The 25,227-nt window shown below is 47.4% G+C and overlaps 1 protein-coding gene across 1 annotated transcript in view; it reads left to right on the plus strand.

The window, feature by feature from the left end:
- The first annotated feature begins 4,378 nt into the window (after nt 1–4,378).
- LOC120044803 (phosphatidylinositol 4-kinase alpha-like) overlaps nt 4,379–25,227 on the plus strand; it is a 35,104-nt gene continuing 14,255 nt past the window's right edge. The window contains exons 1-30 of the mRNA XM_038989476.1: nt 4,379–4,548; nt 10,053–10,169; nt 10,367–10,460; nt 10,559–10,720; nt 10,920–11,182; nt 11,590–11,656; nt 11,716–11,718; nt 11,779–11,927; nt 12,028–12,093; nt 12,183–12,279; nt 12,425–12,616; nt 12,773–12,873; nt 13,080–13,339; nt 13,476–13,571; nt 13,796–13,979; nt 14,156–14,256; nt 14,363–14,531; nt 14,793–14,843; nt 14,980–15,088; nt 15,289–15,425; nt 15,534–15,667; nt 18,618–18,700; nt 19,509–19,579; nt 19,708–19,914; nt 20,043–20,126; nt 20,199–20,288; nt 20,836–20,955; nt 21,030–21,122; nt 23,128–23,284; nt 24,829–25,002. Of these exons, the coding sequence (XP_038845404.1) occupies nt 4,450–4,548; nt 10,053–10,169; nt 10,367–10,460; nt 10,559–10,720; nt 10,920–11,182; nt 11,590–11,656; nt 11,716–11,718; nt 11,779–11,927; nt 12,028–12,093; nt 12,183–12,279; nt 12,425–12,616; nt 12,773–12,873; nt 13,080–13,339; nt 13,476–13,571; nt 13,796–13,979; nt 14,156–14,256; nt 14,363–14,531; nt 14,793–14,843; nt 14,980–15,088; nt 15,289–15,425; nt 15,534–15,667; nt 18,618–18,700; nt 19,509–19,579; nt 19,708–19,914; nt 20,043–20,126; nt 20,199–20,288; nt 20,836–20,955; nt 21,030–21,122; nt 23,128–23,284; nt 24,829–25,002 (3,730 nt within the window). The 5' untranslated portion in view covers nt 4,379–4,449. The remainder of the gene's footprint in view (nt 4,549–10,052; nt 10,170–10,366; nt 10,461–10,558; nt 10,721–10,919; nt 11,183–11,589; nt 11,657–11,715; nt 11,719–11,778; nt 11,928–12,027; nt 12,094–12,182; nt 12,280–12,424; nt 12,617–12,772; nt 12,874–13,079; nt 13,340–13,475; nt 13,572–13,795; nt 13,980–14,155; nt 14,257–14,362; nt 14,532–14,792; nt 14,844–14,979; nt 15,089–15,288; nt 15,426–15,533; nt 15,668–18,617; nt 18,701–19,508; nt 19,580–19,707; nt 19,915–20,042; nt 20,127–20,198; nt 20,289–20,835; nt 20,956–21,029; nt 21,123–23,127; nt 23,285–24,828; nt 25,003–25,227) is intronic.

A 25,227-nucleotide genomic window follows, 5' to 3' on the forward strand; every position in this document is an offset into this window, starting at 1 on the left:
GTGTCACTGCAACCTGAAAGGCCCTCAATGATGTCACCATTGCCATTGATTCTAAGCAATGGCCGTAGCTTTTGATACGGTAGACCATTCCATTCTTGTGGACCGGCTAAGGAGTATTGGTGTCTCTGAGGGGTCTTTGGCCTGGTTTGCTAACTACCTCTCTCAAAGAGTGCAGTGTATAAAGTCAAAAAATCTGCTGTCTCAGTCACTGCCTGTCACCAAGGGAGTACCCCAAGGCTCAATCCTAGGCCCCACGCTCTTCTCAATTTACATCAACAACATAGCTCAGGCAGTAGGAAGCTCGCTCATCCATTTATATGCAGATGATACAGTCTTATACTCAGCTGGCCCCTCCCCGGATTTTGTGTTAAATGCTCTACAACAAAGCTTTCTTAGTGTCCAACAAGCTTTCTCTACCCTTAACCTTGTTCTGAACACCTCCAAAATAAAGGTAATGTGGTTTTGTAAGAAGAATGCCTCTCTCCCCACAGGTGTGATTACTACCTCTGAGGCTGTAGAGCTTGAGGTAGTTACCTCATACAAGTACTTGGGGTTATGGCTAGACGGTACACTGTCCTTTCCTCAGCACTGTCCTTCCCTCAGCTGCAGAGTTCTGTCATGCTATCCAGTTCTGTGCCCAAACAGTTCGAGCGTCTAGTTTTAAAAATCCACCACCAAAATCCATAAATATATCTCTCACTGTTGCCGCTTGTTATAGACCCCCCTCAGCCCCCAGCTGTGCCCTAGACACCATATGTCAATTAAATGCCACCCATTTATCTTCAGAGTTTGTACTATTAGGTGACCTAAACTGGGTTATGCTTAACACCCCGGCCGTCCTACAATCTAAGCTAGATGCCCTCAATCTCACACAAATTATCATGGAACCTACCAGGTACAACCCTAAATCTGTAAACACGGGCACCCTCATAGATATCACCCTGACCAACCTGCCCTCTAAATACACCTCTGCTGTTTTCAACCAGGATCTCAGCGATCACTGCCTCATTGCCTATGTCAGTATGGGGCGGCGGGTAACCTAGTGGTTAGAGCGTTGGACTAGTAACCGACTAGTAACTGACTTGCCAAGTTAAATAAAGGTAAAATAAAAAATAAAATGGGTCCGTGGTCAAACGACCACCCCTCATCACTGTCAAACGCTCCCTAAAACACTTCAGCGTGCAGGCCTTTCTAATCGACCTGGCCCAGGTATCCTGGAAGGATATTGACCTCATTCTGTCAGTAGAGGATGCCTGGTTATTCTTTAAAAGTGCTATCTTTGCTATCTTAAATAAGCATGCCCCATTCAAAAAATGTAGAACTAATAACAGATATAGCCCTTGGTTCACTCCAGACCTGACTGCCCTTGACCAGCACAAAAACATCCTGTTGCGTACTGCATTAGCATCGAATAGCTCCTGCGATATGCAACTTTTCAGGGAAGTTAGGAACCAATATACACAGGCAGTTAGGAAAGAAAAGGCTAGCTTTTTTAAACAGAAATTTGCATCCTGTAGCACAAACTCCAAAAAGTTCTGGGACACTGTAAAGTCCATGGAGAATAAGAGCACCTCCTCCCAGCTGCCCACTGCACTGAGGCTAGGAAACACTGTCACCACCGATAATTTAATTTCAATAAGCATTTTTCTACGGCTGGCCATGCTTTCCACCTGGCTACCCCTACCTCGGTCAACAGCTCTGCACACCCCACAGCAACTTGCCCAAGCCTCCCCAGCTTCTCCTTCACCCATATCCAGATAGCTGATGTTCTGAAAGAGCTGCAAAATCTGGACCCCTACAAATCAGCTGGGCTAGACAATCTGCACCTTCTCTTTCGAAAATTATCCAACGCAATTGTTGCAACCCCTATTACTATCCTGTTCAACCTCTCTTTCGTATCGTCTGAGATCCCTAAAGATTGGAAAGCTGCCGCGGTCATCCCCCTCTTCAAAGGGGGTGACACTAGACCCAAACTGTTACAGAGCTATATCTATTCTACCCTGCCTTTCTAAAGTCTTTGAAAGCCAAGTTAACAAACAGATCACCAACCATTTAGAATCCCACCGTACCTTCTCCGCTATGCAATCTGGTTTCCGAGCTGGTCATGGGTGCACCTCAGCCACGCTCAAGGTCCTAAATGATATCATAGCCGCCATCGATAAAAGACAATACTGTGCCGCCGTCTTCATCGACTTGGCCAAGGCTTTCAACTCTGTCAATCACAGCATTCTTATCAGCAGACTCAACAGCCTTAGTTTCTTAAATGACTGCCTCGCCTGGTTCACCAACTACACCAACTACTATTTTAACATAAAAATGCATTAATTTTAGAACGTATTATTTATTATACAACGGGTGGGTCTAATCCTGCATGCTGATTGGTTAAAACCACACTCCAGCCGGTGTCTATTCCACAAATTAGGAGAACAATTCCGGATCAATCAATATATTTTCTGAATGATTACAATTTACATTTGGTGTCCTGAAGTTTGTTATGATTTTTTTTATTATTATATATTTTACCCCCTTTTTCGTGGTATCCAATTGGTTGTAGTTTGTAGGGGTCCAGTTACTTGTCTCATCGCTGCAACTGCCGTACGGACTCGGGAGAGGCGAAGGTCGAGAGCCGTGCGGCCTCCGAAACACAACCCAACCAAGCCGCACTGCTTCTTGACACAACGCACATCCAACCCGAAAGCCAGCCGCACAAATGTCGGAGGAAACACCGTACACCTAGCAACCTGGTCAGCGTGCACTGCGCCCGGCCCGCCACAGGAGTCGCTAGTGCGCGATGAGACAAGGATATCCCTGCCAGCCAAACCCTCCCTAACGACGCTGGGCCAATTGTGCGCCGCCCCATTGGCCTCCCGGTCACGGACGGCTGCGAACCCAGAATTTCTGGTGGCACAGCTAGCACTGCAAAGCAGTGCCTTAGACCACTGCGCCACCCGTGAGGCCTGTTATGATTTATTTTAACACAAAAATGCATTCATTTTAGAATGTATTATTTATTATTGATTATACAACGGGTGGGTCTAATCCTGGACGCTGATTGGTTAAAACCGCATTCCAGCCGGTGTCTATTCCACAAATTACCACCGCAATCCACTGTCTCATCAGCCCAGCCAGGCAATTTATAAACTTGATCTCCACTATAAAAAGCATTTAGACATGATCTCACATTTCTTTTAGACTAACATTTAGTTTTCAACAGCGGAGATTTGTATAAACCTTGCTGTCTGTCTCTCCAACATTGTTTCAATATTCAAATTCGATCTCCAGATGTCACATAGCAATGAACATGTCGGGAGTCAGGATGAGACAGACAGGCAGGCAGCTTTTCTCAGCCAGTCAAAATCATGAATCAGCATAATTTGTATTTCTATATGAAGAAATATCAATAGAAAACTGGTAAAACAAAACGAAGTGCAGATAGTTTACAGTCTTTCCAGCTTCCGTTTGAAGTGATGGTGTTAGCTGTGTTGTTGGCTCGATCCTCTGAACAAGTGTCCTGATGAGAGAGCACATTTTCTATGCCAGGTGAAGTCGCACATCATTAACTCATTGTTATGGATGTTTTCAAATAAATGTCACGAGAAAACAGCTTGAGTAAATACAAATGCAGCTACTTTGTTGTTATTCTAGCTGCACTGTTTGACGTGAATGTAAGTTAGTTGTAGTTGGCTAGCTAGCAAGGGATAAGAACGTTGCCAGCCAGTACGGAATGAACGACTGGGTCGCGTTCATACAGAACAAAAAGACAACGACTGGGTCGCAACTCTGGCAACTGAACCTATAGAACGAAGGACCAACCGGCTAGGTTAGCAACCCTAGATTTGTGTCAGGGCTATATCTTGTGGAAGGAAGATATAGTATGAATAAATTCATAAAAATTACGTTTTTAATGAAAATATGTAAATCATTATTTTAATATGTTGATAACCCGTTGTATGAATGTGATAATGCCCGAGAAGCCGGTGTTTGGAGAATATATTGGCACGGTTTACCGGCCAATGACAACACCCGTGCCAATATATCCTCCAAACACCGGCTTCTCGGGCATTATCACTTAAATATTTGAAATATTAATATATAATTGAAATATCAAGTCATTGCGGTTCTAGTAGTTATGGAATTCCAGCGCTTCTAGTGTTAAAATACTCCTTTCGAAACCCACACTTCTTATGTGGTTCGTTTCGAAAGCCCCCACTTTTCCTAAGAGATGCTCTGCACTGAGAGATTACATATCAGTAGGTGGCAGCATAGAGAACCTCCGGGACCCTATTGGAAATAGGCGGGGTTTAGCCATAATTATGAACTTGTGGCTGTGGTAACTAGTGGCGGCCGTCTGCTAGGCAGTAGGCACTAACGTTGGGTGCTAGCTTGTCCTCTTCGCAGCGGTAAAAGCTGTATAATGTTCTTACTACCAGTTTGTCTTGATTCATAAACATGTCTGCAAAAGGAGCAGGAACGAGGGGTTTTTATTTTAACACTGTATTGTCCCTGGCGCGCTCTTTGGCTGCACACCGCCCAGCACCGATAGATAAGGTGAGTGATGTTATTAGCGTTGCCGTAAAGTGAGCGTATGCTAGCTAGCTAAATTGTCTATACGGTTCCTTAAACATACATTTTTTACAGTATCGCCACAGAATAATATACATTATTTACAAAAAACGTTTCGCTATGGCTAACGTTATATGGCAGTGATATGCGATGCTATCGAAATTAGCTACTAGCTAATTATTCGTTTTCCAAAAGCTGCACACGGCTGTTGGACAGCAATGTTAACCACTGTAGACATTCATTCACAAGTAGAGGCCCTTAGTTAATTGTCTTGTAATTTCACACCGGAACACGACACAACAACTAGGCAGTTTTACATACTGACAACCTAGTTTAATAACTAACAAATCACTTGCTAACTACGCGTTTAGCTATCTGTCCTGTCGATTATGATATATGGTGGATTGTCATTCCATCAGAATGAGGAAGTTGGCATATCCATTAGTTAGCTAGTTCTCAAACCTCAACCAAGGTAACGCCCCCGTTTATTTCTGGTCATTGATTGGTCACTATTTACTTGAATGTTTTGTATTCTGTATTTCAACCATAAGGTCTATGATTTCAACAGACAGTTTGCTAATTTGCCTTATATCACATTACATCATGTTGATTCAGGTGTTTGCAGGAATGCTGTATGGAAGGAACTTTCAGACAAACTTTAGGCAAAAACTGGAAGTCATCAATGATGTTGCTCTGAATGGTCTCTCTGTACAGTACCAGTCAAAAGTTTGGACACCTACTCATCAAGGGTTTTTCTTTATTTTTACTATTTTCTACATTGTAGAATAATAGTGAATACATCAAAACTATTAAATAACACATGGAATCATGTAGTAACCAATTTGTTAAACAAATCAAAATAAATGTGAGATTCTTCAAAGTCGCCACCCTTTGCCTTGATGACAGCTTTGCACCCTCTTGGTATTCTCTCATCCAGCTTCACCTGGAATGGTTTTCCAACAGTCTTGAAGGAGTTCCCACATATGCTGAGCACTTGTTGGCTGCTTTTCCTTCACTCTGCGGTCCAAACCATCTCAATTGAGTTGAGGTCGGGAGGCTGTGGAGGCCAGGTCATCTGATGCACCACTCCATCACTCTGCTTCTTGGTCAAATAGCTCTTACACTGCCTGGAGGTGTTTTGGGTCATTGTCCTGTTGAAAAACAAATGATAGTCCCACTAAGCGCAAACCAGATGGGATTAGGGCTGGGTGATAAAAAAAAATCTCCATTCTTATTGCTTTATACTGTTCAACTTCAACTCCAAAAAAGTCATAATTTTCATCAATTTCTGCATTTGTGATAATTTTTACACTGCCACATAGGAATGCACAATATGGGCAAGTAATCTGGGCCTTATTTTTAACTTAATGTTGCAATTTGACTTGTGATTTAGAGCAAAACACTTGAGTTAACTGTTGGAATCATGGGAAGAATGTCTATTCTAATTATATAGTTGGAATATAATAGTGGGCACTTTTAATACAGTGTTTGACATGACAACGAATGAAAATGCCAGGGAGGAGTTATTGTGACATGGTAGGTACTAATGTGTTGATAGTTGTTTCCTAAAGGACCCTATAATCTTTGGCTACATTGAATGTTTTCTCTAAGCTACTTCATGTAGCTAACATATTCTTGCTTTGCGTTTAACTCTTTCATTTAGAAGACACTGTTGCACAAACATGCCGATTTAGGTCTACACAATCACTGGTATTATCAGGCTGTATAGATCATTATGCTTGCTCTTAGTACATTTCATTAGCTAGCTAGCGATTAGCATTTAGGAAGAACTTGATAAGAAAAGACAAACTAGCTGTTTGCAGATGTAAGAAACACAAACTAATAGTGTAATTATAGAATTCTAGTAGACTTATATTAAGAAGCAAGTGACAACTGCATTGTTGTCATCAACAGTGTTGTATATGCTGCATTGACCATGCAGACTGAACACAAGTGTCCCGTAGTTGAGGAACATCAAATGCGCTCCTTGAGTGACAGGCGGCGTGGCTATGACTGTGTGGAAAGCGGCATAGAGAAAGTGTAGAGATATGACTCAAGTTGTGAAGTAAACTATACAAATAGGCGTTATACACGGCGTATCACATTTAACAAACCAAACATTCAAATATTGGTATACAAGTTAAAGTAATGGCCCATACATCAATACTGGTATATCGCAATAAAGCAGTATACTGCCCAGCCCTAGATGGGATGGCGTATCGCTGCAGAATGCTGCGGTAGCCATGCTGGTTGTGTGCCTTGAATTCTAAATAAATCACTGACAGTGTCCCTAGCAAAGCACCATCACACCTCCTCCTCCATGCTTCAAGATGGGAACCACACGTGGAGATCAGCCGTTCACCTACTCTGCGTCTCACAAAGACACAGCTGTTGGAACCGAAAATGTCAAATTTGGACTCATCAGACCAAAGGACATTTCCACCAGTCTAATGTCCATTGCTCATGTTTCTTGGCCAAAGAAAGTCTCTTTTTCTTATTGGTGTCCTTTAGTAGTAGTTTCTTTGCAGCATTTTGACCATGAAGGCCAGATTCAGATTTAGTTAATGTTGAGATGTGTCTGTTACTTGAACTCTGTGAAGGATTTATTTGGGCTGCAATTTCTGAGGCTAGTAACTCTAATGAACGTATCCTCTGCAGCAGAGGTAACTGGGTCTTCCTTTCCTGTGGCTGTCCTCATGAGAGCCAGTTCCATCATAGCGCCTGGTGGTTTTTGCGACTGCACTTGAAGAAACAAATTTCCTGAAATTTTCAGGATTGACTGACCATGTCTTAAAGTAAAGATGGACTGTTGTTTCTCTTTGCTTATTTGAGCTGTTCTTGCCATAATATGGACTTAGTCCTATTTGGTAAAAGGACATCTTCTGCATACCATCCCTAGCTTGTCACAAGACAACTGATTGGCTCAAACACATTAAGAAGGAAAGATATTCCAGAAATGTACTTTTAAGAAGGCACACCTGTTAATTGCAATGCATTCCAGGTGACTACCTCATGAACCTGGCTGAGAGTAGGCCAAGAGTGTGCAAAGCTGTCATCAAGGAAAAGTGTGGCTACTTTGAAGAATCTCTCATATAACATATAATTTGATTTAACACTTTTTTTGGTTTCAACATGATTCCATATGTGTTGTCATAGTTTTTATGTCTTCACTATTATTCTACAATGTAGAAAATAGTACAAATAAAGAAACTCTTGAATGAGTAGGTGTGTCCAAACCTTTGACTGCTACTGTGTGTGCATGTATGTTTGCACCGTTTTACACGAACATTCAGAATGGTATGATAAAACCATAGAGATCCTATTAAATTACCTTGCTATTGCAACCATGGCAAGTGCACTAGTCTTACTACTGTGCCATAAAGGTCCAGAATTCTGGGTAGAAAACTTTGTACACTTATATACACAGAGGTTAGAATGATATATTATACAGTTGAAGTCGGAAGTTTACCTACACTTAGGTTGGGGTCATTAAAACTCGTTTTTCAACCACTCCACAAATTTCTTGTTAACAAACTATACTTTTGGCAAGTCGGTTAGGACATCTGCTTTGTGCATGACACAAATTTTTCCAACAATTGTTTACAGACAGATTATTTAACTTATAATTCACTGTATCACAATTCCAGTGGGTCAGAAGTTTACATACAATAAGTTGACTGTGTCTTTAAACAGCTTGGAAAATTCCAGAAAATGATGTCATGGCTTTAGAAGCTTCTGATAGGCTAATTGACATCATTTGAGCCAATTGGAGGTGTACCTGTGGATGTATTTCAAGGCCTACCTTCAAATTAGTGCCTCTTTGCTTGACATCATGGGAAAATCAAAAGAAATTAGCCAAGACCTCAGAAAAAAATATTGTAGACCTCCACAAGTCTGGTTCATCCTTGGGAGCAATTTCCAAATGCCTGAAGGTACCACGTCCATCTGTACAAACAATAGTATGCAAGTATAAACACCATGGGACCACGCAGCCGTCATAACGCTCAGGAAGGAGACGTGTTCGGTTTCCTAGAGATTAACGTACTTTGGTGCGAAAAGGACAAATCAATCCCAGAACAACAGCAAAGGACCTTGTGAAGATGCTGGAGTAAACAGGTACAAAAGTATCTATATCCATAGTAAAACCAGTCCTATATTGACATAACCTGAAAGGCCGCTCAGCAAGAAAGAAGCCACTGCTCCAAAACCACCATTAAAAAAAGCCAGGCTACAGTTTGCAACTGCACATAGTGACAAATGTCCTCTGGTCTGATGAAAGAAAAATAGAACTGTTTGGCCATAATGACCATCGTTATGTTTGGAGGAAAAAGGGGGATGCTTGCAAGCCGAAGAACACCATCCCAACCGTGAAGCATGGGGTGGCAGCATCATGTTGTGGGGTGCTGCAGGAGGGACTGGTGCACTTCACAAAATAGATGGAATCATGAGGATGGAAAATGATGTGGATATATTGAAGCAACATCTCAAGACATCAGTCAGGAAGTTAAAGCTTGGTTGAAAATGGGTCTTCCAAATGGACAATGACCCCAAGCATACTTCCAAAGTTGTGGAAAAATGGCTTAAGGACAACAAAGTCAAGGTATTGGAGTGGCCATCCCAAAGCCCTGACCTCAATCCTATAGAAAATTTGTGGGCAGAACTGAAAAAGAGTGTACGAGCAAGGAGGCCTATAAACCTGACTCAGTTACACCAGCTCTGTCAGGAGGAATGGGCCAAAACTCACCCAACTTATTGTGGGAAGCTTGTGGAAGGCTACCCTAAACGTTTGACCCAAGTTAAACAATTTATAGGCAATGCTACCAAATACTAATTGAGTGTATGTAAACTTCTGACCCATTGGGAATGTGATGAAAGTAATTAAAGCTGAAATAAATAATTCTCTCAACTATTATTCTGACATTTCACATTCTTAAAATAAAGCGGTGATCCTAACTGACCTAAACCAGGGAATTTTTACTAGGATTAAATGTCAGGAATTGTGAAACTTGAGTTTAAATGTATTTGGCTAAGGTGTATGTAAACTTCCGACTTCAACTGTGTGTGTGACTGAGTGGGATTGTATCACTGGATTTGTATCTCTCTCTGCTGTGGTGGTGAGTTGACATTAGGCTGTAATCCTCCTCACTGAGCTTAAAAGCTGATCCTCGTTAGCTAAGCTAATTAATGCTAAGAGCTAGTTGTTTGGCTCCTCGCGTGGAGTGCAGTCAAGCTGTCAATGCCATGTTTACTATGCGGTATAGGATTCTCTATGTTGTTTTTCCTGAAGGCCATGGAATCCAGGGGTACTTTACTATCTTTATCTGTAAAGCTGGAGCAGAGGCAAGCGGTTAGCCTCTCGTGAATGTCAGTTGGCCTTGGTAGAAGTCACCCTAACTGCTAATACAGGGCAAGGTATTTGTGAAGGTTAGGACTGATGGTTTGATTAGTCAGCCACAAGCCACTTGTTTGCTGTTTATTCTCTGTTTCAGGTCCAAAAGCTCCAATGCATGTGTCCAGTGGACTTCCGAGGGGTGTTCCAGCTGGACGAGAGGAGGAGGGATGCGGTCCTAGCTCTGGGTATCTTCCTGGTCAAGTCTGACCTACAGGTACATTGAACTGGAGCAGCGAGGCCTTCTCTCTGACACTGTTAAGGGTTGCATTTATATCCTGCTTTTTACGGGATGGATGTTCCCTGACCTCCTGAGGACCAATAATTGGCTCCTATCCATGGCACCTTCTGTGCTCCCCTTATCTGTTTAATGGCCTTTGCTCGAGTGGTTTGTGAATTATGTTTTTATTGTAGCACAAAGACTCTATCGTCCCCTACCTGCTGGGGCTGCTGAAGGGACTTCCCAGAGTCCAGTGGATCGAAGAAAGCTCTGGAAACAAAGGGCGCGGTAAGGAGAGAGATGCCAGCATTTTGTCTCACACCAGTCAATATGATGTCTAATTCCACCTTTCTGACTGGTTGACGATCTTTCTTCTTGTCCTACAGATATCCTTCCGGTGGCAGAGAACTTCTGCTTCTGTCTGGTCACTCTTCTCTCAGACGTGGCCCAGCGAGATGACACCCTGCGAGGACAGATCCTGGAGGCCGTCATGGACATAATGCAGGTCCTGCTGGACATCTGCTTGAACTCAGAGGAACATGATAAAGGTACCAGCAAGCTCTCTGTTCCACCATGTCATGTTCACCAGTGTTTAATGAATATGCTAGTTACTGGTTAGTTATCTAGTTGTTGTCTCTTGTCCTCTCAAACTTTGTGATACAAGTATGTGGAGACAGAATGACAATGAAAAAGGCAGCCTTTCACCTGTCTTTCTTTCTTTGTTTCCCCGTCTCCCTCCCTCCCAAGAATACCTGTGCAGGTACACTGTGCCCTGCTTGTTGGGTGTGGCCCGGGCCTTTGGTCGCTATAGCAACACGGAGGAGCCCCTGTTGTCCAAGCTGTTTCCGCGGGCGGAAGCCCCGCCAGTGTCCACTGGCAATGATGTCGACCCATCACGACGGCGCTCCTTCAACGACTTCCGCTCCATCATGCCGGCCTCGCTGCTCACCGTCTGTCAGGGAGACACCTTCAGATGCAAAGGAAGCTCCGTGTCCAGCATATCACAACAGGCACTATTACTATACTAGACCAGTGGTTCCCAACTCCGGTCCTCCAGTACACCCAACAGCACACATTTTTGTTGTAGCCCTGGACAGACGTTCCTGATTCAACTAATTGAGGACCTGATGATTAGTTGACAAGTTGATTTAGGTGTGCTTGTCCAGGCCTACAACAAAAATGGTTGTTGGGAAGCACTGTTGGGAAGCACTGTACTCTACTACTACTACCACTACACCATAGTACTACCATTAATTCTTATCAGGTATCAGGGAGACAACATAAGATGCAAGGGCTCCACCTTTCCTATTTCTATATCACTACAGAGAATAGAACCGTACTACCAGAGCCGGCCACTAGAGAGCAAAGGAAGTTCTTATTTGAAATGTCTGAAAATGATCTGTTCCTCTGTCTGTAGGCCAGTCCAGAGAGAGCAGGACTCACCCCCAGCTCCCCAGCTGACCCCTCAGCACAGTACTTTGAAGGTAAGAATATATTAGACAGGTAATATATTTCTGAAGTATTTCAGTTTATTACTAAGTAGCCTGTGTGTCTTTTTTTGACTGGTACCTTTTCTAACTCTCCCCCTCCCTCTTTCTCTCTCCAGGCTCCTATCTCCCTGATGGTAGTGCTGTGGACCCAGACTATTACTTCTCCACCATCAGTTCTAGTTTCTCTGTGTCTCCTCTGTTTACGGGCAGTGCCCAGGGAGAGTTTGACGTCCCTCTGGACGTTCTGCGCCAGCTGCTCAACATGGTCAGTACATAGAATCAAAATGCATAGAACTATAGAATTAGAATGGGTAGAACATCGTTTATCAGAATTCCTTTCTGAGTGTTCTGTTTGTCTTGTGCAGGTTGAGCAGTTTGTCTCTGAATCCTTTCTGAAAACACTGGATAACACCCTGCAGGAACTTCTGGAGGTAGGTTCATTTTCCCTGTATTTTAATTAAAGTTCTGTCCTGTGTACTCCTCAATGTTACATCATGTTTGTTGTGTTCTCTCCCTCTAGTTGAACCCAGGTATGCACCTGCACTACAGGACCTTCAGTGATCCTCTGTATGTGACCATCTTCAAGATGCTCAGAGACACGCTGTACAACCTGAAAGGTAACAAATACACTGGTCTCTCACTTTAACCTTTACTATCTCTAATATACAGAAACCCTCTGCTATGACCTGATTATTCTGAAGCAGTTTATTACATGTGTTTATTACTGTGCTACTAACATGTTCTTGATGTTGGTGTTTCCAGACCTGCAGACAGACTATGTGAAAGAGGTTCATGACTTTGTGCTGAAGCAGTTCAGTAGTAGCCAGTCAGAGCTGCAGAGGATCCTACATGATGTAGATCACCTCCACAGTGAGCTGAGTCCTCTGAAGCTACGCTGCCAGGCTAACGCTGCCTGTGTCGACCTCATGGTCTGGGCTGTCACTGAGGAGCAGGGTACGACTGTGTTGTGTACTATCCATCCGTGCGCATGTATTGAAAAATATCAGGTCGTGAATTTGGAATGCATTTGCCATGTGTTGAAAAACGTTGGGTCATTCATTTCAATTGAACACCAAACCAACTGTTGTTCATGTGTTTTGATTTGATCAGGAGCTGAGAACCTGTGTACCAAGCTGTCAGAGAAACTGCAGTCCAAGACGTCCAGTAAAGTAATCATCGCTCACATTCCCCTGCTCGTCTGCTGTCTACAGGTCGGTTCTGTAATGTCTTCACCATACTGTGTTGATAAGATGCCATAATACCAGTATTATCCTACCTAATCACATTCCCCTGCTCGTCTGCTGTATACAGGTCGGGCCTGTAATGTCTTCATCTGTCTTCACAATACTGTGTTGATAAGACGCCATAATACCAGTATTATCCTACCTAATCACATGTTTCCTATGTGTGTGTGTAGGGTCTGGGTCGTCTGTGTGAGCGGTTCCCGGTGGTGGCCCACTCTGTCACCACGTCTCTCAGAGACTTCCTGGTGGTCCCCTCTCCTGTCCTTGTCAAGCTGTACAAGTACCACAGCCAGAACACCACAGGGACTGGAGAGATCAAGATCCATGTGACCAATGAGCACTCCCAGTCTACGTTCAGTGCTCACGCTAATAAGAAGAGCCAGCCCTCCATGTACGAACAGCTCCGAGACATCTCCATTGACAACATCTGCAGGTGAGGAAAGATACAATATTGTATGTGAAAAGGAGAGAAATATGAGCAGTGTTTGCTCCGTGGTAACCAATTATGCGATCTCTTTTCTCCTCCCTCCCCCCTCTCTCTGCCCCTCCCCCCTCTCTCTGCTGCTCAGGTGTCTGAAGGCAGGTCTGACTATGGACAGTGTTATAGTGGAGGCTTTCCTGGCCAGCCTGTCCAACCGTCTCTACATCTCTCAGGAGAATGACAAGTAAGTATTATTTCATACCTGAGCCCTCCAATATTACCAGTTAGTCTACTTTACTTATTGACAGGCTGGATTACCTCTGAGAAATAACTGTCAATGTTAGCTAGTGAAACCTCAGGTGATCTCGCTAGTTAGACTCTCCTGCAGTGATTGACAGATGCTCTGACCAGGTCCGTGGCAATGACTGACAGCCCCTCTGACCAACGCACTGTTTCTCTCTCCCCCAGGGAGGCCCATCTGATCCCAGACCACACCATCAGAGCGCTGGGTCACATCGCGGTGGCTCTGAGGGACACGCCCCGCGTCATGGAGCCCATCCTGCAGATCCTACAGCAGAAGTTCTGCCAGCCGCCGTCACAGCTAGACGTACTCATTATAGATCAGCTGGGATGCATGGTCATCACTGGGAACGTGAGTCACACACACACACTTGATTCTGTATACACTTAATTATTTTACCTCTCCCCTCAGCAACATGTCCCTCAGTAAACTCTCCTCTCTCTCTCTCTCTCTCTCTCTCTCTCCTGTCAGTAAACTCATCAACCTCTGGTCTCTCAGTAAACTCATCTGTTTCTCTCTCCTCACAGCAATATATCTACCAGGAGGTGTGGAACCTGTTCCAGCAGATCAGTGTGAAGGCCTCCTCCATGGTCTACTCCACCAAGGACTACAAGGACCATGGATACAGGTATCCTTAGCCGCTACACCTTTACCCATATCCCCAATTCCCTACCCATAGCCAGCTCCACGACCCACTCTACTAAAAACTACTGTGTTAATCTTGTGTGTTCCAGACACTGTTCCCTGGCTGTGATCAATGCATTAGCTAACATAGCTGCCAACCTGGCAACAGAGCAGATGGTTGATGAGTTGCTTGTCAACCTACTGGAGCTGTTTGTGCAGCTGGGACTGGAGGGAAAGAGGGCCAGCGAGAGGGCCTCGGACAAGGGCCCTGCACTGAAGGTAAACTTTGTTTACAGTAGCCATGACTTCTGATAGACCTATAGAGTTCAGCGACAACAGGCTTGTGTTAAGGGCCCTACACACTTCATTCAAACTACGCAAACGCAGTGTCGTTTTCACACCTAGTTCTACGTACTTTTGTGGGGTTCAAATTTGGAAACGGGCCGTATACGTCGCTCTGTTTGGGTGAAGTGTGTAGCGGCCTTTAGAGGTTAACAGTTTTTTTTCTTGTTAACATTTGTTTATTATTTGTATTTGCAGGCGTCAAGCAGTGCTGGAAACCTTGGAGTACTCGTTCCTGTTATTGCTGTGGTACGTGGGTTGCCTCTATACATTTTTCACTTTCAACAGTTTGTCTAGTAGTGCCTCTGTGCCCGAGTGTCTATACAGTACTCCGTATATAATCTATACACTTAGTATTGATCTAGATCCCCCTCTCTCTGTGTAGCTGACGAAGCGTCTACCGCCCATCAAGGAAGCGAAGCCTCGTCTGCAGAAGCTGTTCAGAGACTTCTGGCTCTACTCTGTGGTGATGGGTTTCGCTGTTGAGGGATCAGGTGGCTGTTTAACAATGTTAACTTGTACTACAATATTCCAATCAGGATTGGAATACAATATAAATAATTGACTAAACATTGTTGAAATGGTGGACTAATACCCATCCGATGGAAAGATAAAAGGGGAGTGAGTTATCAGGCTAACAGTCGTCCTGCTATGTAGAAGTCTGTAGGTTTATTAAGGGTTTTGTGTTGTGTAGGTCTGTGGCCAGAGGAGTGGTATGAGGGAGTGTGTGAGATCGCCACCAAGTCTCCCCTCCTCACCTTCCCCAGTGGAGAACCCCTACGCTCTGAACTACAGTACAACTCTGCCCTGAAGAACGACACCGTCACAGCGGTACAGTACACATGCATGCCCACACAACACACGTGTGTACAGACATACACACACACTTGCTACTACACACACACAACTGATGTTCCCTGGGTGTGTGTGTGTTTTCAGGCGGAGCTGAATGACCTGAGGAGCACCATTATAAACCTGCTAGATCCTCCTCCTGAGGTGTCTGCTCTCATCAACAAACTAGACTTCGCCATGTCGACCTACCTACTGTCTGTCTACAGGCTGGAGTACATGAGGTAAGGAAACCACTTAGGACTATTGAGATGCACCCCTGCTAGACTAGGGCTCTCCAACCCTATTCCTGGAGAGCTACTGTGCTGCAGGTTTCCGCTCCAAACCCAGTTGGAACTAACCTAATTCAGCTTATTTAGGTGCACTAGTGTAGGGTTTCAGAACAGCAGCTCTCCAGGAACGGCGTTGGAGAGGCCTGGTCTAGAGTGTAGCAGTTGGAGAGGCCTGGTCTAGAGTGTAGCAGTTGGAGAGGCCTGGTCTAGAGTGTAGCAGTTGGAGAGGCCTGGTCTAGAGTGTAGCAGTTGGAGAGGCCTGGTCTAGAGTGTAGCAGTTGGAGAGGCCTGGTCTAGAGTGTAGCAGTTGGAGAGGCCTGGTCTAGAGTGTAGCAGTTGGAGAGGCCTGGTCTAGAGTGTAGCAGTTGGAGAGGCCTGGTCTAGAGTGTAGCAGTTGGAGAGGCCTGGTCTAGAGTGTAGCAGTTGGAGAGGCCTGGTCTAGAGTGTAGCAGTTGGAGAGGCCTGGTCTAGAGTGTAGCAGTTGGAGGTTAGTTAGTTAAATCTCCTAGTCATTCATATCGTGCCTCCTTGCCAATCCATTTCTCCTCTCTTCTCTCACCAGGATGCCGCTTGTTCTGGACTCTGACCGCTTCTCTTCTCTCACCAGGATGCCGCTTGTTCTGGACTCTGACCGTTTCTCTTCTCTCACCAGGATGCCGCTTGTTCTGGACTCTGACCGCTTCTCTTCTCTCACCAGGATGCCGCTTGTTCTGGACTCTGACCGTTTCTCTTCTCTCACCAGGATGCCGCGTGTTCTGGACTCTGACCGTTTCTCTTCTCTCACCAGGATGCCGCGTGTTCTGGACTCTGACCGCTTCTCTTCTCTCACCAGGATGCCGCGTGTTCTGGACTCTGACCGTTTCTCTTCTCTCACCAGGATGCCGCGTGTTCTGGACTCTGACCGTTTCTCTTCTCTCACCAGGATGCCGCGTGTTCTGGACTCTGACCGTTTCTCTTCTCTCACCAGGATGCCGCGTGTTCTGGACTCTGACCGCTTCTCTTCTCTCACCAGGATGCCGCTTGTTCTGGACTCTGACCGTTTCTCTTCTCTCACCAGGATGCCGCGTGTTCTGGACTCTGACCGTTTCTCTTCTCTCACCAGGATGCCGCGTGTTCTGGACTCTGACCGTTTCTCTTCTCTCACCAGGATGCCGCGTGTTCTGGACTCTGACCGTTTCTCTTCTCTCACCAGGATGCCGCTTGTTCTGGACTCTGACCGTTTCTCTTCTCTCACCAGGATGCCGCTTGTTCTGGACTCTGACCGTTTCTCTTCTCTCACCAGGATGCCGCTTGTTCTGGACTCTGACCGTTTCTCTTCTCTCACCAGGATGCCGCTTGTTCTGGACTCTGACCGCTTCTCTTCTCTCACCAGGATGCCGCGTGTTCTGGACTCTGACCGTTTCTCTTCTCTCACCAGGATGCCGCGTGCTCTGGACTCTGACCGTTTCTCTTCTCTCACCAGGATGCCGCGTGTTCTGGACTCTGACCGTTTCTCTTCTCTCACCAGGATGCCGCTTGTTCTGGACTCTGACCGTTTCTCTTCTCTCACCAGGATGCCGCGTGTTCTGGACTCTGACCGTTTCTCTTCTCTCACCAGGATGCCGCGTGCTCTGGACTCTGACCGTTTCTCTTCTCTCACCAGGATGCCGCGTGTTCTGGACTCTGACCGTTTCTCTTCTCTCACCAGGATGCCGCTTGTTCTGGACTCTGACCGTTTCTCTTCTCTCACCAGGATGCCGCTTGTTCTGGACTCTGACCGTTTCTCTTCTCTCACCAGGATGCCGCTTGTTCTGGACTCTGACCGTTTCTCTTCTCTCACCAGGATGCCGCTTGTTCTGGACTCTGACCGTTTCTCTTCTCTCACCAGGATGCCGCTTGTTCTGGACTCTGACCGCTTCTCTTCTCTCACCAGGATGCCGCGTGTTCTGGACTCTGACCGTTTCTCTTCTCTCACCAGGATGCCGCTTGTTCTGGACTCTGACCGTTTCTCTTCTCTCACCAGGATGCCGCTTGTTCTGGACTCTGACCGTTTCTCTTCTCTCACCAGGATGCCGCTTGTTCTGGACTCTGACCGTTTCTCTTCTCTCACCAGGATGCCGCTTGTTCTGGACTCTGACCGTTTCTCTTCTCTCACCAGGATGCCGCGTGTTCTGGACTCTGACCGTTTCTCTTCTCTCACCAGGATGCCGCTTGTTCTGGACTCTGACCGCTTCTCTTCTCTCACCAGGATGCCGCTTGTTCTGGACTCTGACCGTTTCTCTTCTCTCACCAGGATGCCGCGTGTTCTGGACTCTGACCGTTTCTCTTCTCTCACCAGGATGCCGCGTGTTCTGGACTCTGACCGCTTCTCTTCTCTCACCAGGATGCCGCTTGTTCTGGACTCTGACCGTTTCTCTTCTCTCACCAGGATGCCGCTTGTTCTGGACTCTGACCGTTTCTCTTCTCTCACCAGGATGCCGCTTGTTCTGGACTCTGACCGTTTCTCTTCTCTCACCAGGATGCCGCGTGTTCTGGACTCTGACCGTTTCTCTTCTCTCACCAGGATGCCGCTTGTTCTGGACTCTGACCGTTTCTCTTCTCTCACCAGGATGCCGCTTGTTCTGGACTCTGACCGTTTCTCTTCTCTCACCAGGATGCCGCGTGTTCTGGACTCTGACCGTTTCTCTTCTCTCACCAGGATGCCGCGTGTTCTGGACTCTGACCGCTTCTCTTCTCTCACCAGGATGCCGCTTGTTCTGGACTCTGACCGTTTCTCTTCTCTCACCAGGATGCCGCTTGTTCTGGACTCTGACCGTTTCTCTTCTCTCACCAGGATGCTGCGTGCTCTGGACTCTGACAGTTTCTCTTCTCTCACCAGGATGCTGCGTGTTCTGGACTCTGACCGTTTCTCTTCTCTCACCAGGATGCTGCGTGCTCTGGACTCTGACCGTTTCCAGGTGATGTTCCGCTACTTTGAGGACAGAGCCATCCAGAAGGACAAGTCTGGTGAGCTGCATTACACACGCGGTAGACAGGTGCCGTGCGTGCGGTAGACAGGTGCCGTGCGTGCGGTAGACAGGTGCCGTGCGCGCGGTAGACAGGTGCCGTAGACAGGGGCCGTGCGCGCGGTAGACAGGTGCCGTAGACAGGGGCCGTGCGCGCGGTAGACAGGTGCCGTAGACAGGGGCCGTGCGCGCGGTAGACAGGTGCCGTACACAGGTGCCGTGCGCGCGGTAGACAGGTGCCGTACACAGGTGCCGTGCGCGCGGTAGACAGGTGCCGTACACAGGTGCCGTGCGCGCGGTAGACAGGTGCCGTACACAGGTGCCGTGCGCGCGGTAGACAGGTGCCGTGCGCGCGGTAGACAGGTGCCGTACACAGGTGCCGTGCGCGCGGTAGACAGGTGCCGTACACAGGTGCCGTGCGCGCGGTAGACAGGTGCCGTAGACAGGTGCCGTGCGCGCGGTAGACAGGTGCCGTACACAGGTGCCGTGCGCGCGGTAGACAGGTGCCGTACACAGGTGCCGTGCGCGCGGTAGACAGGTGCCGTAGACAGGTGCCGTGCGCGCGGTAGACAGGTGCCGTAGACAGGTGCCGTGCGCGCGGTAGACAGGTGCCGTAGACAGGTGCCGTGCGCGCGGTAGACAGGTGCCGTACACAGGTGCCGTGCGCGCGGTAGACAGGTGCCGTACACAGGTGCCGTGCGCGCGGTAGACAGGTGCCGTAGACAGGTGCCGTGCGCGCGGTAGACAGGCGCCGTGCGCATATTTCACCAGTAGACAGTGAGAGAATGTCTCTTTTTGTCTGTGTCCAGGTATGATGCAGTGTGTGATAGCGGTTGGGGACAAGGTGTTTGAGGTCTTCCTACACATGATGGCTGAGAAGGTAAAGGTCATCGGTCAAAACAGAGAAACTGCGTCTCTAGGAGAAGTCGAGAGCAAACTACCTTCTGTGGAGCGTGTCCTCTACAATGATTGGCTGCCTGAGTGCTGTCTCTGTGTTTCTCTCCCCAGCCGAAGACTAAAGCCCATGAGGAGGAGTTGGAGCGCCACGCTCAGTTCCTATTGGTCAACTTCAACCACGTTCACAAGAGGATCCGTAGGGTGGCTGACAAATACCTGTCAGGTCTGGCCGAAACGTTCCCTCACCTGCTGTGGAGTGGCCGTGTACTGAAGACGATGCTGGACATCCTGCAGACTCTCTCTCTTTCCCTCAGTGCAGTATGGACACACACTCACACACTTTCTTTCTCATAACCACCTGCTATTATTATTCTCTGTGGTCCCTGAAAGGGGTTATTAGACAACGTATTGTGTTCTGATGTGTCGTGCTCCTACCTTGTTTGCAGGACATCCATAAGGACCAGCCTTACTATGACATCCCAGACACCCCCTACAGGATCACTGTACCAGACACATACGAGGCCAGAGAGGTAGGAATGTGTGTGTGATATGTGTGTGTGTGTGTTTTCTAAATAATGGTCTATGTTTCTCTGTGGTTGTAGAGCATAGTGAAGGACTTTGCTGCTCGCTGTGGGGAGATCCTGAAGGAGGCCATGAAGTGGGCCCCCTCTGTCACCAAGTCACACCTACAGGTGAGAGAGACACACACACACACACACACACACACCGCATTTCGTAAAGGAAAAGCATATACGGATTGGTTGTTTAGCACACAACCGATGCGTGCGCAACTATGGTGCAAAACAGACAGGGTTGGCTTAGATTGTTGACAACATGTAAACTTTATTTCCTCCATGTTTATTAAAAACATAAATATATTTGCACAATGAGCACTTGTTTCTCAAACATCGTTACAGTTGTTGGTTAGCTAGCGAATTTGAGCCATATCAGCATTGACATGAAATCAGTTAAAACACCTCAAAACAAGACATGGCAGCAGCTTGTCATTGTTGGTAGGCATCTGGCCATCCAGAGTCACAGCAACTCACGGACTTCTGCCTCATTGAAGCGTTTTCCTGACGTTGTCAGCTAACCCATCTTTATGACAACGTGTTCTGCCAAATCATTATTCAAGAAGACAACTAACAAGAGCTTCTCGATTGTCTTTTTGAGGGACTCCAGGTTTCAGATGAATCTTCTCCTATCTCCCGTTTTGTATGTTTTCTCCCTGTTCTCCAGGAGTACCTGAACAAGCATCAGAACTGGGTGTCAGGTCTGTCCCAGCACACTGGCCTGGCCATGGCTACAGAGAGCATCCTGCACTTCGCTGGCTACAACAGACAGAGCACTACACTAGGGGTGAGGAGACAGACGCACACACACACACACGCAATTAAATACACATACTAACCAAGTTCCGTCATCCGCTCTAGATCACCCAGCTGACAGAAAGGCCAGCCTGTGTGAAGAAGGACTACTCCAACTTCATGGCTTCACTCAACCTGAGAAACCGCTATGCCGGAGAGGTACAGAGAGACACTGCTACAGGTCTAGACAGGACTCCCGCTATGCCGAAGAGACACTGCTAGAGGTCTAGACAGGACTCCCGCTATGCCGGAGAGACACTGCTAGAGGTCTAGACAGGACTCCCGCTATGCCGGAGAGACACTGCTAGAGGTCTAGACAGGACTCCCGCTATGCCGGAGAGACACTGCTACAGGTCTAGACAGGACTCCCGCTATGCCGGAGAGACACTGCTAGAGGTCTAGACAGGACTCCCGCTATGCCGGAGAGACACTGCTACAGGTCTAGACAGGACTCCCGCTATGCCGAAGAGACACTGCTACAGGTCTAGACAGGACTCCCGCTATGCCGAAGAGACACTGCTACAGGTCTAGACAGGACTCCCGCTATGCCGGAGAGACACTGCTACAGGTCTAGACAGGACTCCCGCTATGCCAGAGAGACACTGCTACAGGTCTAGACAGGACTCCCGCTATGCCGGAGAGACACTGCTACAGGTCTAGACAGGACTCCCGCTATGCCAGAGAGACACTGCTACAGGTCTAGACAGGACTCCCGCTATGCCGAAGAGACACTGCTAGAGGTCTAGACAGGACTCCCGCTATGCCGGAGAGACACTGCTACAGGTCTAGACAGGACTCCCGCTATGCCGGAGAGACACTGCTACAGGTCTAGACAGGACTCCCGCTATGCCGAAGAGACACTGCTAGAGGTCTAGACAGGACTCCCGCTATGCCAGAGAGACACTGCTAGAGGTCTAGACAGGACTCCCGCTATGCCGGAGAGACACTGCTACAGGTCTAGACAGGACTCCCGCTATGCCGAAGAGACACTGCTAGAGGTCTAGACAGGACTCCCGCTATGCCAGAGAGACACTGCTAGAGGTCTAGACAGGACTCCCGCTATGCCGAAGAGACACTGCTAGAGGTCTAGACAGGACTCCCGCTATGCCGAAGAGACACTGCTAGAGGTCTAGACAGGACTCCCGCTATGCCGGAGAGACACTGCTACAGGTCTAGACAGGACTCCCGCTATGCCGAAGAGACACTGCTAGAGGTCTATACAGGACTCCCGCTATGCCGGAGAGACACTGCTAGAGGTCTAGACAGGACTCCCGCTATGCCGGAGAGACACTGCTAGAGGTCTAGACAGGACTCCCGCTATGCCAGAGAGACGCTGCTACAGGTCTAGACAGGACTCCCGCTATGCCGGAGAGACATTGCTACAGGTCTAGACAGGACTCCCGCTATGCCAGAGAGACGCGGCTACAGGTCTAGACAGGACTCCCGCTATGCCGGAGAGACACTGCTACAGGTCTAGACAGGACTCCCGCTATGCCGGAGAGACACTGCTACAGGTCTAGACAGGACTCCCGCTATGCCGGAGAGGCACTGCTAGAGGTCTAGACAGGACTCCCGCTAAGCCGGAGAGACACTGCTAGAGGTCTAGACAGGACTCCCGCTATGCCGAAGAGACACTGCTACAGGTCTAGACAGGACTCCCGCTATGCCGAAGAGACACTGCTAGAGGTCTAGACAGGACTCCCGCTATGCCAGAGAGACACTGCTAGAGGTCTAGACAGGACTCCCGCTATGCCAGAGAGACACTGCTAGAGGTCTAGACAGGACTCCCGCTATGCCGAAGAGACACTGCTAGAGGTCTAGACAGGACTCCCGCTATGCCGGAGAGACACTGCTAGAGGTCTAGACAGGACTCCCGCTATGCCGAAGAGACACTGCTAGAGGTCTAGACAGGACTCCCGCTATGCCGGAGAGACACTGCTACAGGTCTAGACAGGACTCCCGCTATGCCGGAGAGACACTGCTACAGGTCTAGACAGGACTCCCGCTATGCCGAAGAGACACTGCTAGAGGTCTAGACAGGACTCCCGCTATGCCGGAGAGACACTGCTACAGGTCTAGACAGGACTCTACTCACTTCTCCTTATTCAACAGAACAATATTGTCCCCAGTGGTTCACATCAGCGTGTGTGTTTTCTCCCTCCAGGTGGCAGGTATGATCCATTTCAGTAAGGCAGTGCGTAGCCAGTCAGACCTGTCCAGGCTGATGGTCAGACAGACGACAGAGGCTCTAGATGCCCAGAACCCTGAGGCCTTCACTGAGAACATGTTCAAACTGGCAGCACTGCTCATCAGCACTAAAGGTGTGTGTGCTGAAAAGTGAAGACTTTGATATGGAATAAATGTACCAAATAGCCTGTTGTTGCGATGCATCATAAGTATTCACGCCCCGTTTGGATTTTGTTCCGTTACAAAGTGGGATTGAAATACATTTAATAGATTTATTTTGTTATTGATCTACACAAAATAAAAAATAATTTTTTTTACACAAATTAAATAACTGAAATCTATAGTTGTTGCATAAGTATTCACCCCTTTGTTTAGGCAAGCCTAAATTAGTTCTGAACTGAAGTCTTCACTGTGTCGTAGATCTGTCACCTGTCCTACTGAAGTCTTCTGTGTTGTAGCTCTGAAACCTGTCCTACTGAAGTGTTCTCTGTGTTGTTGCTCTGTGACCTGTCCTACTGAAGTCTTCTCTGTGTTGTTGCTCTGTCACCTGTCCTACTGAAGTCTTCTGTGTTGTAGCTCTGAAACCTGTCCTACTGAAGTGTTCTCTGTGTTGTTGCTCTGTCACCTGTCCTACTGAAGTCTTCTCTGTGTTGTTGCTCTGTCACCTGTCCTACTGAAGTGTTCTCTGTGTTGTAGCTCTGTGACCTGTCCTACTGAAGTCTTCTCTGTATTGTTGCTCTGTCACCTGTCCTACTGAAGTCTTCTCTGTGTTGTTGCTCTGTCACCTGTCCTACTGAAGTCTTCTCTGTTGTAGCTCTGCCACCTGTCCTACTGAAGTCTGCTCTGTGTTGTAGCTCTTCCACCTGTCCTACTGAAGTCTTCTCTGTATTGTTGCTCTGTCACCTGTCCTACTGAAGTCTTCTCTGTGTTGTTGCTCTGTCACCTGTCCTACTGAAGTGTTCTCTGTGTTGTTGCTCTGTCACCTGTCCTACTGAAGTGTTCTCTGTGTAGTTGCTCTGTCACCTGTCCTACTGAAGTGTTCTCTGTGTTGTAGCTCTGTCACCTGTCCTACTGAAGTGTTCTCTGTGTTGTTGCTCTGTGACCTGTCCTACTGAAGTCTTCTCTGTGTTGTTGCTCTGTCACCTGTCCTACTGAAGTCTTCTCTGTGTTGTAGCTCTGAAACCTGTCCTACTGAAGTCTTCTCTGTGTTGTAGCTCTGTCACCTGTCCTACTGAAGTCTTCTCTGTGTTGTAGCTCTGTTACCTGTCCTACTCAAGTGTTCTCTGTGTTGTAGCTCTGTCCCCTGTCCTACTGAAGTGTTCTCTGTGTTGTTGCTCTGTGACCTGTCCTACTGAAGTCTTCTGTGTTGTTGCTCTGTCACCTGTCCTACTGAAGTCTTCTGTGTTGTAGCTCTGAAACCTGTCCTACTGAAGTCGTCTCTGTGTTGTAGCTCTGTCACCTGTCCTACTGAAGTCTTCTGTGTTGTAGCTCTGCCACCTGTCCTACTGAAGTGTTCTGTGTTGTTGCTCTGTCACATGTCCTACTGAAGTCTTCTGTGTTGTAGCGCTGTCACCTGTCCTACTGAAGTCTTCTGTGTTGTAGCTCTGTCACCTGTCCTACTGAAGTCTTCTGTGTTGTAGCTCTGTCACCTGTCCTACTGAAGTCTTCTGTGTTGTAGCTCTGGCACCTGTCCTACTGAAGTCTTCTGTGTTGAACAAGCCCATCTTCAGCTCCACTGTCATCTGCCACGCCCCCGCCATCTCACGCATGAACTGCAGAGAGAGGGGGGTGGGGGAGAAAGATGCCCATGTTAGTGTGGGTTTGAATGCCAGTCCCACACAAATACACAATGGTACTTAGTGCAACAACAGATGTCTCCAGATACTTACCGGGACCTCTACTCCTGTGCGAGCAGCCAGCAGCCACTCCCAGCAGGCGATAGCCGTCTCCATGCCGTGCTCTGTAAACATCTTCAGAGGAGACCAACACAGGTGGTGCAGCAGCTGAGGATCACACTCTACACCCCCCAACAGAGAACACAGAGAAGACTTCAGTAGGACAGGTACAGAGCAACAAA

The sequence above is a fragment of the Salvelinus namaycush genome, chromosome 3 (genome assembly GCF_016432855.1).
Source record: "Salvelinus namaycush isolate Seneca chromosome 3, SaNama_1.0, whole genome shotgun sequence".
Lineage (NCBI taxonomy): Eukaryota > Metazoa > Chordata > Actinopteri > Salmoniformes > Salmonidae > Salvelinus > Salvelinus namaycush.